This window comes from Lepisosteus oculatus, chromosome 25 (assembly GCF_040954835.1).
Source record: "Lepisosteus oculatus isolate fLepOcu1 chromosome 25, fLepOcu1.hap2, whole genome shotgun sequence".
Lineage (NCBI taxonomy): Eukaryota > Metazoa > Chordata > Actinopteri > Semionotiformes > Lepisosteidae > Lepisosteus > Lepisosteus oculatus.
The window spans coordinates 12,552,983-12,573,295 of NC_090720.1; the positions used below are offsets into that span (position 1 = coordinate 12,552,983).

Below are 20,313 nucleotides of genomic sequence, written 5' to 3' on the forward strand. Positions count from 1 at the left end.
AGCCAAAATTTTGCGTTTCTATTCTTCTCTTTTCTTTCTAAACTTCAGACCCCTGATACAACACCTTAGCGTGGAAAAACCATAGAGGATCTCTCTTCCCTCAGAATATGGCGGTTTACTGTGCGAACAAAGTAGTTTCGCTAATAAAAATGTGACAGTTTTCCTACAAACAATCCATGTCTTTTCCTAGACCACCATATTCATTTTCCAAACTCTCTCATATTAGATTTAAGGCAAGCCCTGGGAATTGATTTAGAGGGTTTGCCATGAAGAAATTTTCCTAAAAAAGATCACAACAGTAAAAATGCAAAATGGCATGGTACAACAGTTTAGATATATATTACGGTTAGACTTGGCAGGATTTAAGATAAGAGATAAGATAAGATCACTTTATTGGCCACATTGCATTAGGAATTTCTCTTTTCACATACCCCAGCTTGCTCTCCATGAAACACACATACACACAGACAGGGAGAGAGAAGCTTGGAGTCAGAGCGCAGGATCAGACATTTATACGGCACCCCTGGAGCAGTGAGGGGCCCAACGGAGTAGGATTCCTCTGCCGGCCGCGGGATTTGAACCGGCAACCTTCCAGCCACAGGCAGAGATCATTAGCTACAGAGCCATCGCTCGGCCGGATTTGATATTAATTTTACTACTGCACCCAAAATAGTGTAATAAATGACTTCATCTGGAGACTTAATCCAATTAATCAGTTACGAGTTGTACTCGGTCAATGATATACTCCACAACAAGTGGAAACCTACTTCAATACTTTTGAGGAATGTACAGCCAGGTGCTAGGTGCATCCTGTACAAAATAAAACCAGTGTATCTGACAGTCCTGGAAAAGTAATTAAAACAGGTCAAATTTGGTGGTCTAATTTTACTGTTGAGTTGAATATGCTGTTAATTAGCAAGACAAAGGGGAACACAGCCAGAACAGAGCAGTAAACATGTAATGTGGCAGAGTACAACAGTGCAGGTACTCATGATTTATACATTATGGATTTATTACTGCTCACAAAATAACATACCAATCCAACATTCATTTTCTTTGATTAACAAGTTCAAAGGTATCTGCTTCCATTATTTTTTCAAAATTGCCATGCTAAAGAAATATTTCCCAGAACAGGTGAGTATTAGAAATCCCCTTTTTCCCCAAAAGGCTAAAATGATGCTTCTGTAGCACTGGCATTAAGTGATTAGAGGTAGATTTCACTTTAGGATTAATGCACAGATACTAGCACACAGAAAAGAGCTGCAATTCTCAGCACAGCAGCTCCCTGAACTTGTCTGTCACCAGACAGACAGAAAGTAATCAGGAGGAGTTAGTCACCTACAGTTGAACAACCGCCTTGACAAGGTGAGTCTGTTATGGCATTTTGTGTGCAAACAAGGTGTGTGGAATTCGGGAAGACCTATGCATTCCAAAACAGTAGTTAATTCCCAGTCACGTGTCAAATTTTCCTGGAGCTTTGTAAGCGCGGTGGAAATGTGGCACCCATCAAACTACACAGCTAGGGCAATATTCCCATGCCGTTAAAATGATTTCGGGGTGACTAGATAGTAACTCATTCATGACACTTAAAAAAAAAGCCACTGCTCCATTTTGACTCAAAACACAAGAAGATAAAACCTTGAGGTCTGTTTTCTTTTTCTTTTAACAAGGTAACATGGCAGAAATGCCAGATCCATGGAGAGGCGATTACCTGAGAGATGGTTCATTCTAGTAGGCTGGTCTATGATTTGACGCAAATGCCAGTCCTCCCACAATCCTTTAGCTTTTACAGATGTCTTATCATCCAAGTTTACATCACCAAGAATAAGGCCTGTTAGAGATGTGCAGAAAACCCAGATTTACGAGAAACATTGGTATTCATGGATAATCAACATACAAGAGCAACTTAAAAAAGGGAGAAAACATTTTTTTTAAAGAAGGTGAAGGTTTATACATTTATATATCCCAAAACATGTCCATAACCCACCCTGGTCAAGTTCCTCTTTATCTGTAATGCAGTTTCATGCCTTCGGGTCAGTGGTATTGCAAAAGAAAAACAACAACTGCGGTTTTGTTTTTAAATACAGGACCACCTCACAAGATAAACTGGTCAAATGTGGGAAGAATTTACTGAAGGCTCAGTGGCAAATCGGACAGCTGTGCCTGTATTTCCAGGGGTTAAAAAGGAAAATACAAAATGCCAAATCTTCTGGCACTGTGTAACTGTTTCTGACTTAACCAAAAACTCTCTTATCAATAGACCCGTGGGTACAAACACAGAATCGTTAACAGCCAATCGCCATCTTGCTGGACTCCCAACTACAAACTACGTGGCGTGTATGGAAATCATCAATCATTTTCCACAGCCCTCCTGAGGTTTACAGCTGTGTATGACCTTGTCAATTAAGAACTGAATCCTGAAAGAAAAAGTGCAGTCAAGGATTCCACTTGACAGAAGCAATGAAATGAAATGCATGAGCAATAGGCTCTGGTCGTGCCAGCTGGCAGGCTCTTTGCCCACAGACAACATGGGCACAGGCAAACCTTAAAGTAAAGTTTAACTGCCTTCCTTCCAAAACAACTTTTTAATGATCAAACACTGAAAGGCAGTTTATTCCGAGAGCTGCAGAAAGCTGGAATGCTTTTCGGGAAGCAGTGACTCAGCCATCTCATCTTGATCTTGCCGCGATCCATGTGTGCCGAGGGAAGAGCAGTCTGGCTGTGAGGATGAGACTATAGCCCCCCCTTGCGGATCAAACGGAGATGCAGCAGAACCAGGAGTCAGCAAAGGATTCTGGGAAGGGTTTGGCACCTGTGTCCACCCAGCCTTTACTCAGAACTATGTTTATAATATTCATGCTTTCATAACCCTTTATTTACGATCTTAAAATAAAGGTATTCATTCAGTTCTACTGCTTCCAGTCAGGAGAAGTTGAATCCATACAATAATTTTCTCCATACAAGGGGCTAGCACTCTGTAACTGCAAAAAATATTTTGTTTTTAATAGCATTACCACACCCGACCAAAAATAGTGTAAATCAATAAAAAATAAAAAATACAGCAAATCATTTGTGGTCATTTTTATTGTAAGGCAAATTGTAGCCTTGAAATAAAAGTGCAATGTTATTGAAGCCGTTGTTTAACAAAGGCAGGACAGGTAATGCATCTGAAGTCCTCCTTAATGCTGGCTAGGAAGACACTGTAACCAAGCTTAAAACTCTTGACTTTGACTCTTACTCCTTGTGCTGCACACTATATAGGGCTGATACACAAAACGTAGCTCCCACTCAAATCAATTCATTTATGATTGGAATAGAAATAATAATAATAATTATTATTATTATAATTGCTTACATTTATATAGTGCTTTTCTGGACACTCCACTCAAAGTGCTTTACAGGTAATGGGGACTCCCCTCCACCACCACCAATGTGCAGCCCCACCTGGATGATGCGACGGCAGCCATAGTGCGCCAGAACGCTCCCCACACATCAGCTCTCAGTGGGGAGGGGAGCAGAGTAATTAAGGCAATTTATAGAGGGGGATTGTTAGGAGGCCATGATTGATAAGGGCCAATGGGAAATTTGGCCAGGATGCCGGGGTTACACCCCTACTCTTTTCGAGAAACACCCTGGGATTTTTAATGACCACAGAGAGTGAGGACCTCGGTTTTACGTCTAATCTGAAGGACGGCGCCTGTTTACAGTATAGTGTCCCCGTCACTACACTGGGGCATTAGGACCCACATGAGCCGCAGGGTTAGCAGCAACCTTAGTTTTTCCCAGGAGGTCTCCCATCCAGGTACTGACCAGGCTCACACCTGCTGAGCTGCAGTGGGCTGCCAGTTGCGAGTTGCAGGAGAAAAATGAGGAGCTATACGTTCCTCCAGGAGTTCCAATATCTTGCAGCATTCATGTGTCTCACAGTATAATTTATCTCCAAAACCTGCTTATTTGACTCCAACTTTCAGTTTATATCAGTCTCTTTGGACTCTTTTGGCCATTTTATCCCTTCAAACAAAACATTCAAATTCCATAGACAAGAACAACCGGAATATATTTTTTAAGTTTAGGTTCACCCTAAGCATGATTTTTTTTCCGAAACACAGCTGTCCTTTTAAATCTGTATTTGCAGGCTTTGCAACTTTAATACAGACGGAACCCACAGAATGTAACGGCGAAACCCCAGCCAGAGCAGCCTTGCGATCCAATTACATTTTCTGATTACAGTAAAAAGCCTCCAGTCGCTCCAACCCACAAGCTGCTTGCTGAAACGGGCACCCAGCAGCTTTTCCGTATTAAAAAAAAGCCATGAAGCGACTGCATCACAGTAGAGCAGAAAATGACACAAATGGAGGGTGAGGAGATGCCGTGTGAAATATAAATGGATGTGAACCGATGCCCTGAGCTGAAGGAGGTGAATTTCGTGCACATCGCTAGTGCCTTGAAGGAGAATCCTCTCAGGGGGCAGGAGTAGGGGGCATTGCCTACCTGCCACAGTGCTGGAGGCTGGCCGGGCGTGCAGGGCGATGTCAGGCTGCGAGGGACTGTGTGTGTGGAGCCCGGGCACCTGCTGAAGCTTGGGAATGGACATCACGTGCTGGCCGCCCTCCGAGGGCGAGGGGGGCACCAGCAAGGGCTGCTGGGAAGGGACAGAGGTGGGTGGCAGGTGGGGTGGCCTGATCTTCTCGGCCATCAGCTGCTCCTTGATCTTGTTGATCAACACCAAGTTATCCAGCTAAGAAGACAACAGAAACAGAAATGCATGCGATAATGATCATTAAACTGCATGAACCTCTTTTTAACCTAGAAGGCACATCTGGAAAGAATCGGACCGATTCGAAACATCAAGGACCGACTGCAGTGAGTTTCGTTTCTTCCCAGTTTTGATGTTGCTCAAGTTTAAATCCCAGGCAGAACGAGCAACTTTATGCTAAGTAGGCAGACATACTTTGATTTTTTGTGACAAAATCTGGGGTTCTCTATCAATCATGATGGTGGATTGACCAGCTTTAATAAAAAATCCTCTCAAATTCTTCTTCTTGTGCAGAAACAATGTATGCAATTTACAAATTGAAAATTATTCACTTCATCAGTAGTCCAAGCTGAACCACTTGGCAAGCTGCTACTTTATTTTTACTCTGCAATAGGTTAGAAACCATTGTAAGAAACCCAGCCTATATTGTAAACTTCTACTCAAAGACCCAAATTTTCTAGCAGACCAATCCCTGCTGTTTAAGAAAACATTTGGCCCATTTACTCTAAGCATGGCATCGTTTCAGCAATACCATAATCATCTTGATACAGACAAGAACAGCACTGTTTTTGTCTTCATGAAGACGGCAACATCGTAACTAAGCAGATTTTAAAAACCACCAAATTTGCTAACGAACTACCTTGGTGATGTGTGGCTTCTTACACAAACAGCTCCTGATGTCCAGGCTGCATGACCAGGTTGTGTGCAAGTGATCTCATTACTCCTGTGCCAGTGTCCTTGCACTGGCTTCCTATGAGGTTTCAGGTCAATTTCAAAATCCTTGTGCTCACCTATAAGGCTCTACATACCACCTTAGTACCTTTCTGATTTATTATCTGTCTACTCCCCACCTCACAACCTTCATTCATCTGACTCTGGTCTCCATTTTGGACCCCAAGCTCGTCAACATGTGACAGGGCCCTTGCTGCGCCCCCGACCTCCGGAATTCTATCCCGAAGAATACCAGGGAGTCACCTAGCCTGAGCGCTTTCAAATCCAGACTCAAAACCTTTTTCTTCAGAAAAGTTTTTTTATCTAATTGATGTCGGAATCGGCTTCTGCTTTCTAATTCTGGCATCTTCACTCCTTGTTATCTTTTTTTCCTTATGGTAAAGCACTTTGAGAAGCTACTTTTAAAGGTGCTATATTATTATTAACATTGTTAACACCTTCAAAAAGGAAGCCCACATGGCTTCAAAAAGAAGCCACAATACTCCGTACAGGAAGACAGAAAAAAGTATTGAAGTGAAGTCCATAATTATTCTCTCGCTTACACACAGTACTTTACTCACTCGGATCTCAAACATATAAACTGCGCTAAAATATCTGACATTTTAGACTCTGCCTTGAAATATATACAGTGGTGTGAAAAAGTGTTTGCCCCCTTCCTGATTTCTTATTTTTTTGCATGTTTGTCACACTGAAATGTTTCAGATCATCAAACAAATTGAAATATTAGACAAAGATAACACAAGTAAACACCAAAACGCAGTTTTTAAATGAAGGTTTTTATTATTAAGGGAAAGAAAAATCCAAACCTACATAGCCCTGTGTGAAAAAGTGATTGCCCCCTAAACCTAATAACTGGTTGGGCCACTCTTAGCAGCAACAACTGCAATCAAGCATTTGCGATAACTGGCAATGAGTCTTTTACAGCGCTGTGGAGGAATTTCGGCCCACTCATCTTTGCAGAATTGTTGTAATTCAGCCACATTGGAGGGCTTTCGAGCCTTAACCACTTTTTTAAGGTCATGCCACAACATCTCAATCGGATTCAGGTCTGGACTTTGACTAGGCCACTCCAAAGTCTTCATTTTGTTTTTTTTAAGCCATTCAGAGGTTGACTTGCTGGTGTGTTCTGGATCATTATCCTGCTGCAGAACCCAAGGGCGCTTCAGCTTGAGGTCACGAACAGATGGCTGGACATTATCCTTCAGGATTTTTTGGTAGACAGCAGAATTCATGGTTCCATTTACCACAGCAAGTCTTCCAGGTCCTGAAGCAGCAAAACAGCCCCAGACCATCACACTACCACCACCATTTTACTGTTGTTTTGATGTTCCTTTTCTGAAATGCTGTGTTACTTTTACGCCAGATGTAATGGGACACACACCTTCCAAAACGTTCAACTTCTGTCTCGTCAGTCCACAGAGTATTTTCCCAAAAGTCTTGGGGATCATCAAGATGTTTTCTGGCAAAACTGAGACGAGCCTTTATGTTCTTTTTGGGTTTTTTGTGACCTCTTGGATGAGTCGTCGCTGTGCTCTTGGGGTAATTTTGGTCGGCCGGCCACTCCTGGGAAGGTTCACCACTGTTCCATGTTTTCGCCATTTGTGGATAATGGCTCTCACTGTGGTTCACTGGAGTCCCAAAGCTGTAGAGATGGCTTTATAACCTTTTCCAGACTGATAAATCTCAATTACTCTGTTTCTCATTTGTTCATGTATTTCTTTGAATCACAGCATGATGTCTAGCTTTTGAGGATCTTTTGGTCTACTTCACTTTGTCAGGCAGGTCCTATTTAAGTGATTTCTTGATTGAGAACAGGTGTGGCAGTAATCAGGCCTGGGTGTGGCTAGAGAAATTGAACACAGCTTTCCAAAGATGTGGTAAACCACAGTTGATTTATGTTTTAACAGGGGGGGCAATCACTTTTTCACACAGGGCCATGTACGTTTGGATTTTTCTTTCCCTTAATAATAAAGACCTTCATTTAAAAACTGCATTTTGTGTTTACTTGTGTTATCTTTGTCTAATATTTCAATTTGTTTGATGATCTGAAACATTTCGGTGTGACAAACATGCAAAAAAATAAGAAATCAGGAAGGGGGCAAACACTTTTCCACACCACTGTAGCATCTAACTTTGGAAATATGTTCAGCTTTGGTTTTAATTTTTTTTACCATCTATTGATGGAAATTAAATACCCTTTAAAGTGTTAAAAGTGCAAATAGTGTCCTTCTCTCTGGCTGCACGTTTTAGCACATGTAAGTTATATATATGTATGCTGACTATTTTGTATTATGAGAAATCCTACCGATTAAATGGATCATAGACAACAAACATTAAATATGTGGAGATTTGTAATGAAAATGGCAAAAAAACAGTCCAAAATGAATGATGCATTAGTCGGAAGTTACATGGGTGAGAAGCTCCTCTTAATTAAAACAAGCTGAAAAACCATTGCAACTGTTGCTATTTCAGTTGTGGAGGCTGAGATGCCAGCTCCAGATGCCTGCCTGCTATTTAGAACCTATCTTGGCACTGGTAATCTGCACACAACCCACAACAGTGCATTTCTCCCCATTGTGCATAATTCTGATTTTGGAAAGCAGTGAAAGGTTTTGTTCATATATGGTGCTTTCTCATTCGGCACCTATTATATTTTATAGATTTTGTGAATTTCTTTTGGTACTATAGGAAACGGTTATCTATTAAATTGTAATTTATTTGCATAAATATTTAGCCAATTGGAAACTGTCTACTGCTAGCATTATGTAGCAGAAAAGGGATAAAAATATGCTCAAGGCTGCCACAGTGCCAAGGAAGAACCTAAGGAAAATGCAGGCCCATTTAGTATACAAATCAACAAAGAAACAGTTTCTTACGAAATGTACTTTCTAGCTCTCCTGTATCAGAAACCGTCAGTCAGAAAAAAGAGAGAGAGGGTGAGCAGTAACTAATGAGCTGTGTTTTAATGAGCTATAGTGTCTAAGACGGCCCCAGAAACGTGTGTTTCGTGCTACTTGAACAGCTTCAATCTGGGTGGAACCTTTAGAACCAATCTGCAAGCATGGAGATAAAAAAGAAGTATATATATATATGTGCATATGGCAGTGAGACTCTGCAGAGTAGTCTACGATGTCTGTGTGTCAGATTTGTTGTTGTTTTGCTTGTGATACAGTGTACAACTCTCATCTTCATATCAACAGGAAGAACTAGTATGTTGCAGTGCCCTGACTGGCCATGGAGTGCCATGAGTCATGTCTGATAATCTGCCTCCATCATACATCTCTGAACTCCCTGTTTACACTCCCTCCCCTAGGCTCCTGTTAGCAAAGGTTGGTCCTTTGCTCACTGTACCTGGGACTAAATCCCGGACTTTCAGAGGCTGTACTATTTCTGTCGCTGCTCCTTGGTTACGGAATGCCTTCCTCGGACTGTACGAGAGACACATCCTGTTACAATCACCAAACTCCAAACTCACCTTTTTACCAGGAAACCTTTTTATTGTGCTATTTTTTTATCACTATGTACAGCATCCTTGGGTTTGGAAAGGCTTTATTAAATTTCTGGGTCATCTAGACAAACACGCAATACTTCCAGTGTTTCAAAAAGGGTCAGGCTGGGAGCACAAAGACAATTTCCTTTAATTGGGTCCTACTCATCCACACCGGTGCTTAAGCCTTATTTTTTTTCACCATCGGGGGTGTTTCTGTACAACAGCTGGTTGCTTACTTGAACCCAAGGAGAGACTGCTCTGTACCACAATAAAATATTCTCTTGTCTTTTTGCCAGCTGCTTTGACATAGTAAGGATTTAGCCAATCTGCTGTTGTAAAAATGGAGATCACTTGGGAAAAGGGAAACACTGATTGCATGTCTGCATCACATAAAAAAAACATTGAGAGAACCTTGGGATAACGCTCCAAAGCACTACATATTTATACTTATACTACACTTCATATTTATACATATTTATACTGTGAAACACAAGGTATATACATAATATTTACAGATACTGCATATCAGCTGCGTCCCCAGACCGACTGAGGCAGGCAGCAGGAGGAGGCACAGTAAATGGTCACTTATCTATCTAAATCCCCAGAGAGGAGCAGAGGTCCAGCTGCTTCTGTCCACTTCCCAGAATAAGAGCACCGTCTGCCTCACACGTGACAGGTTTGTTACTCTGACCCCAGAGATAATTTACTTGTGAAAATGGTGTATTCAATAAGGACCTGTCGGACAAGAGACACGAACTTGAGGAGCACATTCGTACGCCGAGAGAGGAGAAGGAAAATTGACTTCCGGTCAGTCTACGGTGCTATAACTCCTCCAGAAATTCTCCCAGCCCCTCAGTATCCAGACAGAAGGTGGCACTAGTGGCTCTAGGATAAACAAAACAAACCAGGACAATCGCCGTCTCCGAGTTAAGAGACGCTATAGAAGCAGGAACAAGAGCCCCCTGTACCTCTGTCTCACCATTCAGACCGATGTCGTGACCTGCTCCTGAGCTGGGACTCCTGATCTGGAAGAGTTAGAGAACCCAGCTGCTGGGCGAACAGAGTTGATGATCCTGCAAACCCTTCTCTGCTGTGCGACCAGCTTTGCGTCTGAAGGGGAGTCTGTTCGGCAGCCTGTGCTGTGGTGTTAGTGGGAGTGCCGGTGTGGGCTTTAACAGGGGGCCGCCAACAGGCAAGCCCACGATCCCGGGACCCTGACTCTAGCATCATCACTAGGGGGCGAGGAGTCAATGTGCTCGACGCTGGAATGAATCGTGCGTAAACATCGTGTACCTAAAATTGAGACCGATGTCTATCTGAGCCGAAGGACACCGATATGAGTAAATTGTTATGACTTGCGCCTGAGGTGGGGACTCAGGGTGCGATCCGGGAGAGAAGAGATCCCAGCTGCTGGGCAAACAGGTGGTGGAGCTGGGGAGCCGGCAAACAGCACACGGGGAATCGCCCAGAGCTGTGTGTGGCCGAGTCTGGAGGGAGCAGGGATCACACACTCTGGGAGCAGGGAGCAGGCCCGAGAGCCGAGGAGACATGCACACAGGCAGGAGCGGTGCTGGAGCTAGCCAGGGAGTCCAAAGAGAGTTGCAGGCGAACACAGTCCAGGTCTGTGGTCAAACAGTCCAAGTTCAAAGCCAGAGACAAACCATAAACAAAGCTAAGGAGGTGATCCAGGGCTCAGAACACAAGCCAGACATGGGAAATACCCAGAAGCCAGGCTCGAGGGCTCAGTAGCCAAACTCAATGGCAGAACCCCGACCTTCATCAGGTCTGAGTGTTTATTCTGGGGAGAACCTGGAACTGGTGTGGTCGTAAACTGACTGCAGGTTCTGAGTCTCCCAAGAGATCAGTTTCCTGTGGCAGCTGGAGATAGGAGACACTCTGATGGTGACGCCACAGCTAGCTCACCCCACATCCGAGCATCCTGGGCAAACAGGGCAGAGCGGTCTCTGTGGCTAAGGATCTGCACCTGTGGCCAGAACGTTGCCAGTTCAAATCCCGTGGCCGGCAGAGGAATCCTACTCCGTTGGGCCCCTGAGCAAGGCCCTTAACCCCAACTGCTCCAGGGGTGCCGTATAAATGGCTGACCCTGCGCTCTGACCCTAAGCTTCTCTTCCTGTCTGTGTCTGTGTCTCATGGAGTATGTGAAAAGATGAATTCCTAATGCAATAAATTGTATATGGCCAATAAAGTGATCTTATCTTATCAATTCAGGTGGGTAGCTGCACCAGCATGCATAGGCTGCAAAGAAACAAGTAATAGGTTTATACCATGCTGAAAAAAAAGAAGAAAGAGAACACAACGTTTCGGCCGTGGAGCCTTCTTCAGGCGTTACTTGTTCCTTATCTTATCAATAAACTGTATTAGTTTTGTGCCATTCTTCTAATATATGCACTTTAGCAAAACAGTTGTCTACTAATAAACTAAATATTAATGATATTTTCACATTATTATTCGTATAGGTACCTAACTTCCCAAATGTTAGTTATAATTGAGTAACAATAACATACTTAATTTGTAGACAATGGTAATTAAAAGGAAATGAAATGGAAACTGAACCATGTGTCGCAAAGCCAATTCCCAAATTTAATCTGGGTTTCGGATGCTCATCATTGGCAATTCCACAGCTACAGACATTGCAATTCAGTCACCAGCAGCAGATGTGAAATGTCTCCTGGGAGCCAGGCTGTCTGACATTAAGGCAAAAATAAACATGTCAGGTCTGGAGAGAGTCTCTACTCTGGTTATCCATGCTGCCATGAATAACTCATAGACAGGCAGAAATATTTAAGAGGGAATTGATGTCATTGTAATTGTATGTGACGCTCCATGCTGATTATACGGAGGGGATGAAGTCTTTAAAAGGCTCTCCCTTCACAACAAACTGATGTGCCTCCATAAAAACAGGCTCTGTTGATAGTTGGGATTCTGTGATGGACTGGTATCCCATCCAGGGTGTATCCTGCCTTGTTCCATTCACCGTCTCCCCCACAACCCTGAACTAGATAAGGCATCTAGAAGATCGATGGATAATTGGGATTATTTTTGGGAATGACCTGGCTTTTATGAGAGATGGTCCCCTTCCTAACTGGACTGGTTATGTTATCTGACAACTTTGTTACATTTCTAAAATGATTCTTAATAGCACGACCCAGGCCACAGGCTTGCAGGCCTAAACCGCAGCCTGCTCCTTCCAGCAACTCCTCCTCAATGCAATCAGAAACTGAAACTGAAAACTAAAACAAGAAGTCCCTATGCCAGGGAGAGTACCATACCCCCTGCTGATGCCTCGTCGATCAGAAACAGTACATATATTACCACCATACTCATATGTCATGGTAAAGGGAGCAGATTAGCCCATTTGGTTCAGCTGTGCCCTTCCAGCTAAATGGAAGTTATTAACTGATATTCAGGAGCGATACCAATGAGAAGTCAATCTCACAGAGCTGTTCCTCATCACCATCATTACAAAATGAACTCTATACATCAAACACAAACTCCCCCCTTCACATTCACCTCAAGCTTCCCTCCTCCAGCTGCCCCCTGGTCACTCACTCTGAATGGGGGGTCGAGTCTCCTCATCCCCTGGTCAGGGGGATACCCATTAACCAAGCGAGTTTACTCAAACCTTCCTCACCAAATAATCCAAACACTCACAAAACATTCAATTCCTGGATGTGGTTGCACCGAGTGAAATGTGTCAATCACTCTTCATGGTACCAAAAAGTTTCAAAGAATTAAATCAAAACAACCCCTTCAGGTCATAATCACTTACAGGCCCCTTGGCCTCTAATCTACATTTCAGATAGAGTTCAGTGGATTCTTATCTACATTTACAAAACTGTATTACTTGGGAGCAACAGCTACATGTTGTCACAATTACAAATAACAGTGCCAATGAAGGGAAGACTGCAAACGCCTATATACTATAAATAACTGTGGGTCTTCTCCATACACAAACAAATACCCTACTGTATAGGTGCTTTCCATGTGTCTAGAAAACGGGTCCACTTCGAGTCTGAAATATCATTAGATGGAAAGGAATGTGGAAAACAAAATTGGACTCAAATCCCAGAGTGGTGTAAAAGGCCAAACTTAAGAATTAAAAAAACAATTTCTGCAGAAGTTTTCTGTTTTTAAACTTACATTCCTTACATTCCTCTATAGCAGTGGTTCTCAAACTGTGGTACGCGTACCGGCAGTGGTATGTGGAGTGCCGCCAGGTGGTACGCCAAATGACCCTGGAACTGTGTCGTGTGCACTGAAAATCGGGACGGGTTTTCATATTTTGTATTTTAATACGTGTCGAATACGCAGCCTACGTACTACGATACAGTGCGCGCTAATACTTCAGTGGACACAAGAGATACTCTGTAATTCTATACCCCTCTATAGGAATGCGTGCTACGGATGCAAGTGACCAATTGTATTTAAAAAAAGCTACTGTATCTCCAGCAAATGGGGAGAAAGGAGAATGTGCGTGATTTTGGACCAATGCCAACTTTGTAAACACAGGAATGCATAGAAATACGTGCTACGAACGCAGGTAATCTTGTGAGCACACGAAAGCGTGATAAAAAAAATCTTTAAGAACTGTTCTAATTTGAGAAAAATACACAGAGCGTCTCTGTGTTTTGCTCCCATGCGCATGAAATAAAAACTTTAAATAAATACGGAAATAAAAACGGAAAAGCGGAAAAATGCAAGCTTGCGGATTGCTAAAGCAGGTAAGCTACACTATTTTTGAAGAACCTTCTTTACCGTTGTCAAAAGAGCTGACACGTATTATGTGTAGAGAAAAAGCTGCTAAACAGCTTGACCTGCTGCCCCCCTCCCCCTGAAAGACACAGTCATTCATAGAATTATTGAAATGAAGGATTATATCAAAAGTACACGCACGTGCGCGTTAAGATGAGCAGATGTTTTTCACTGCAATTAGATGAGTCTGCAGTCAATTTGGCCAATTTGCTCGTTTACTTAGATATGAGTTTGAGGGCATGTCCCATGAAGACTTTCTGTTCTGTAAACCGCTACCAACAGGAACTACAGGAGACCACATATTTCAGCTTCTGAATGAATTTATCGAAGAGAATGGCCTCGACTGGATAAAATGCGTCTGAGTTTGTACAGACAGTGCTAGAGCAATGACAAGATGACATAACGGTGTAGTTGCATGAATTAGATAGGTTGCTCCAGAAATTAATGTACGCATTACAACATCCACCGCGAGACCTTTGCCGTCAAGAAAATGTCTGACGATTTAAAATCTGTTAGACTGTTGTGAATTGTGAATTAATTTTTCGAGCCTTGATACATCTGCTTTGCTCAACTAAACAGGCTCACCCCTCTCACTGAAATGGTGCTTTTTTATTAGTTGTTGTTAATGTTTTTTTCTGTAAAACAGTTTGAGAAGCCACCTTTAAAGGCGCTATATCAAATAAAGTTTATTATTATAATATTTATTATATGTATGTGTGAGTGTGTGTGCACGTGCGCTCATGTTGGTCATTGAGAATTTCTGGGGTTCCTATGAGATGATGACTTGTAGGTGGTACTTGGATGGTTTGGTTGGATTAGGGGTGGTACTTGGTCCAAAAAGTTTGAGAACCACTGCTCTACAGTATTATATCGTGATAATGCACAAAAGAAACGTACCACTCAGGTTTACTGGATTTAATGCTTTAGAAACATGTCACATGAGGTGGTACCTCACTGCTCTTGTCCCAGGTATGATTCTGGACTGGGACTCTTTCTTGTGGCATTTGACTGTTCTTCCTGTGATGGACTGGTGTCTTGTCCAGGGTGTGGTCCTGCCTTGTGTCCTGTGATGGACTGGTGTCCTGTCCAGGGTGTGGTCCTGCCTTGTGTCCTGTGATGGACTGGTGTCCTGTCCAGGGTGTGGTCCTGCCTTGTGTCCTGTGATGGACTGGTGTCCTGTTCAGGATATGTCCTGCCTTGTATCTTATGCCTCAACAACAGGCTCTGAATTACCTTCATCAAGAATAAGCAGTTTTCTCACAGATGGATGGATAAGTACTTGAACCAAATGATAACAAGATGAGAAAAAAAAGTACAGTTCAGACTCTTTATAAGTTTTCAGTATTAAATTTGATACACTGTCAAAATAAAACATAATAAAATCACTACTTAATATGATGTCCCCGAAAGACTGAAAAGTGTTTTGCTATTTGACAGGCAGCTGGAGAATCCCGGCCCGCAGTTATCTCTTGTTGATGGACTGGTGAGTTGGTTCTGCCTGGACTCAAGTCAGTCTTGAAGCTGGGCTGTGAAGACTGTGTGGTCCTGCATTGTCCCGCTGAGAAATCAACATGTCCAGTGTGGCTAACAGAAAAGGAAAAACTGTGGATTGCCTCAATATACCACCAAGCAGCAAAGGTGCCCACAGACATTTTTTGGGTTAAAGGCGATTTCTTCCCACCACCTCACCGGCTGGCTTGAATAACGTGAAAATCAGTGCAACACTCACCACGACAATCCCACAGACATTGTCTTCAGTCAGGTCTGCTAAGGGCAAAACGGTATTCATCAGTATAGGAAACACTCTCACTCATGTTGCCTGGCAACATCGCAGATGTTCTTTTGCCCATACAAGACTGCAACTACAGCCAAACGGCTGCCAAGCATGTAGATCATCTTTGTTCAGACAATGAGCTACAGTCGTTCTGCTGATGCTTAGGTTACTTGTTCCTAGACTTTCTCATGAATCCTCCAGCCTTTGCCAGGACTACAGATCTGCATCAGATGGATGTGATGGTCCCAGGTTCCATGTGTGGTGACCCTCACACATTCACAACGCATCCTCTCTCTCACAGGGCAGGTTTCCAGCTTTCTCTGGTCTACCCTGTTCATTGCTGAAGCATCACATTCTCTTGCCAAACTCTCTCACAGACTGGCCTCCTTCAATCACGTTGACAGCAACCACTCAGCAGGATGTGTTCATATCTTTCATGGTTCTTAAACTAAAATTGTGTTTTAAATTGGCAGTTTATTCCAATTAATAACTAACTCTTTGGGAAATGTACTTCAACTTGATGCCAAAGACTGAGCATTGTTTTTTTAAAATGAAATTACCAGATCTGAGCACAGTATTTTTTTTTCCCCCACCCAAAGAAAACTATGAAAATGTAAATGTAATAATTATGTATGTCCTCGTGAACTACTGAGACAAAAACACAGACTGTTGCATTTCCCTGGGCACCAGTGCATATGCAGTTTTGTGCTTTCCAGAGCAGATGTAGTTTTAGTTTGGAAGTAGTAGTCAGACAGAAAATTGCAACAGAAAGAAGATGTTTACCATTTTGAGCACTAAAATGTTCAGTAAATTGAACCTAATTGGAAGAGAAACCTATTTTGCACCCAGTAAATATTTTAAAATCCCTAATACGAGTTCTTCTTTGGTTCACAGCAGAGTTTGGAGTATGGTCTGCATGTTACTCAAACAATTAACCAGCAATATAAGCCAAAAATTACTGGATTGTGACACTTTTAAAAACATCTACTTTCCCCTTTGTTTTTTCTACTACAATGACCATACGCAGGAGAAAAACTACAATGCTGATGTGAATCACACACATAAAACCTGTTCTAAATATTCTGTTCTATTTCTAATGCCATTTAAAAAATGTTACTAATATATGAAATACTTAAAAGTTTCATAAAAATTACATACAAAACATTATTTTTATTTTTGAAATAACTGTCACAAGAAGCAACAAACTGCAGATACTGTATAATACTGTTTACAGATTTGCCTCCCCCAAAAACATTTAAAAAATCGGCAACCCGTGACTCAACACTGAGTGGGTTGGTGTAACTTTAGTTCCATCTAGCGGCCTGAACATGAATTACACGCTGGTCGGATGTAAATAATAATAATTGCTACCAGGTAATGGGGACTCCCCAGTAGCCCCCACCTGGATGATGCGACGGCAGCCATAGTGCAGTACGCTCACCACACATCAGCTATCAGTTGGGAGGAGAACAGAGTAATTAAGCCAATTCATAGATGGGGATTATTAGGAGGCCTTGACTAGTAAGGGCCCATGGGAAATTAGGCCAGGACGCCGGGGTTACACCCTTACTCTTTTCAAGAAACGCCCTGAGATTTTTAATGACCACAGAGTCAGGACCTCGGTTTTACCAATTCGAAGGACGTCGCCTTTTTACAGTATAGTGTCCCCGTCACTATGCTGGGGCATTTGGACCCACACAGACTGCAGGGTGAGCGCCCCCTGCTGGCCCCACTAACACCTCTTTCAGCAGCAACCTTAGTTTTTCTCAGGAGTTCTCCCATCCAGGTACTGACCAGGCTCACACCTGCTGAGCTCCAGTGGGCTGCCAGTTGTGAGTTGCAGGGTGATATGGCTGCTGGCTAAAAGGAAAAGGAAAATATTGCTATTCCCAAGTGTAAACAGCATTTGCTTTTCAATATAATCTAAATCTTTAAAAAAGTCAAATATAATTTTCAAATAACCAGCTGTCAGCTTATTGTTCTCCACAGCACAATTACATTCTATTACAGCACAAAACTTTTCATTAAAAAAATTCCAGGGTGATTATTTTAATCCAATTTGTGAATGACAGATATTAGCCTTCTCAATGGTGATGTTTCTAATATAATTCTACAATGTACCACTGTAACCTGTGGAAGCACAATAATGCCAACATGAACATGTCCAAAATTAACCAAGTTCTTACAGCTGCTATCACAGAAAGCAATATTAAAAGATCTCATATGGATTCACTAATAATGCTGTGTAGATGCTTCCTAGTTTCCTAGATATTAGGCTAGAGTCTAATAATAATCCATCTTTAACTTCACAACAAGCTGTCTCGGGGAGCTTCACATGAGGCTGAACAACTAAACAGGTGCTGAACAACTAAGGGACGGAGTGGTGGCTCTGTGGCTAAGGATCTGCGACTCTGGCTGGAAGGCTGCCGGTTCGTATTCCACGACCGGCAGAGGAATCCTCCTCCGTTGGGCCCCTGAGCAAGGCCCTTCAACCCAACTGCTCCAGGGGCGCCGTATAAATGGCTGACCCTGCGCTCTGACCCCAAGCTTCTCTCTCCCTGTCTGTGTGTCTCATGGAGAGCAAGTTGGGCTATGCAAAAAGACAAATTCCTAATAGAAGAAATTGTATAGATAGATCTACCTATCTAAAGAAAAGAAAAGCATAATGCAGTTAGGCATTGTTAACTGAGGATACACCTTAGTTGGCAGTGGAGCAGGGGAACCTGTCCAATTAACTGTCCCTTTGCATGAGATGTTAAGCTGCCAGCAGATCAGCCCTTTCCAATCCAGGGCTGGTCCTGACGAGTGCGTCCCTGACTCCCACTCTAGCAGTAGCAGTGAAAACCCCAGCCGGTCAGTCCTGTTAGGCCAGTCCTCTACCTCTCTTCTTAGTTACTGGTGGGCTGGCAGGACAACACTCAAGGCTGCTGCAATGAGGTAAGTCTTAAAACTGGGTCATGTAAATAACCCACATATCCAGCACTGCACTTAACCACACTGTGGAAGGAAGTGCTGGGATCTGCTCATTAGGCCTCCACCAACAGTTACACCTGACTTGCTTTAGAAACTCCAGCAACTTATGATACACAACAAAAGACAGGACAAACACCCATAAAAATACCATCAACAGAACATAAACAGGAAAAAGCCGCTCAACCAATGCTACATATCAAAGGACAGGACAAATACCCATAACAGACCATGAAACTGTGAAACCAAACCTCTTTCTGAGGCCTTACTATAGATACGGGATGGAAACCCCTTTCTGTTGTCTGTTCTGCGGGGCAGACCCAAGAGCATTGCTGTCCTTACTGATCTCAATAAAACTCAATCTGCACAAGACTGTGTCCTGCTCCCCTCATGAAGAATTTCCCACAACAGTTTTATTTTCAGTTTTCACTCCACTGGAATATGCTCTAAGGACTCACCACCAAGCTCTGTCTACTCTGAACTTCTTTTTGGGGGTATTTCTATCCACAGGTGTGACCGATTTCTTAATCTCCTCGTGAGAATGGGAGGTTTGCTCTAGCTGGGAGTGTCTCAACGCTGCCCTCTGGCTGCTCAACCCTGCTCTTACAGTCCAAACAAGGCTGCTCTGTTACAGGCACGGGGAATAAGGCATTAAAATCTCACATTCAACCTGGTTTCAAAAGACTGATATTGCCAGAGACTCCTTTATTGAAAGGAACTCAGAGCATTGAAGGCAAATACTGGAACACCAGTAAGCTTTTTGAAAGTGCTCAGAACTGCAGAGTCCAGGGGATCAATAAGTAAGATCATTTAAGATGGGGCCTGTCCCTTTAAGGGCTTTGTTAAATTAAAAAAATCGTCTATTCATTCTGTTATCATTTTTTCCAATACAGAGTCACGCCGGAGCCAAAGCCTAACCCCTCAAGCAATGGACGCAAGACCATATACACCCTGGACAGACCGCCAGTCCACTACAGGAACACGATATTGACCCGGTATAATTGAGAGCCAGTGTAGAGATGCCAGTATTGGTGTCACGTGGCCAGATGTCTCTGTTTCTGTTAGGAGCTTTTCAGCAGTAAATTGATTTAGCTTTAGTCTAGTAACAATTCCTTACATTTATAGCGCTTTTCTGGACACTGCACTCAAAGCACTTTATGGGTAATAATGATTTCCCTCAACCACCACCAGTGTGCAGCCCCACCTGGATGATACGATGGCAGCCATCGTGCGCCAGTACACTCCCCACACATAAGCTATTAGTTGGAAGGAGAGCAGAGTAATGAAGCCAATTCATAGATGGGGATTATTAGGAGGCCATGATTGGTAAAGGCCAGGGGGAAATTTGGCAGGACACCAGGGTAACAAACGTACTCTTTTCAAGAAACACCCTGGGATTTTTAATGACCACAAAGAGTCAGGATCACGGTTTTATGTCTCATCGGAAAGTCTGTGCTTTTTTAACAGTATAGTGTCCCCATCACTATACAGGGGCATTAGGATTCATACAGACTGCAGGGTGAGCGCCCCCTGCTGGCCCCACTAACACCTCAGCAACCTTAGTTTTTCCCAGGAGGTCTCCCATGCGGTACTGACCAGGCTCACACCTGCTGAGCTCCAGTGGGCTGCCAGCTGTGAGTTGCAGGGTGATATGGCTGCTGGCCATAGTCTAGGCAAAACCCGGTTTGGGCAGAAAAAAGGGTATTACACACTCAATTTCTCAGCATTGTGTGCAATATTTTTGGGCAGGAACACACTCTGGTTATAGTGTCCATAGAAGCTCTACACACTTTTTCCAAAATAACACATACTGTGGCC

At 43.0% G+C, this 20,313-nt stretch overlaps 1 protein-coding gene across 6 annotated transcripts in view; it reads right to left on the bottom strand.

Moving 5' to 3' along the window:
• Positions 1-20,313, bottom strand: part of znf362a (zinc finger protein 362a) — a 94,628-nt gene that overhangs the window by 36,205 nt on the left and 38,110 nt on the right. For 4 of the 6 annotated variants that reach the window (XM_069183892.1, XM_069183891.1, XM_015336790.2 and 1 more), the window contains exons 3-4: positions 4,492-4,738; positions 1,712-1,831 (exon numbers count right to left, since the gene is read on the bottom strand). In XM_069183892.1, the coding sequence (XP_069039993.1) occupies positions 1,712-1,831; positions 4,492-4,738 (367 nt within the window). The remainder of the gene's footprint in view (positions 1-1,711; positions 1,832-4,491; positions 4,739-20,313) is intronic. The other 2 variants (XM_069183894.1, XM_069183893.1) reach the window with 1 other exon arrangement.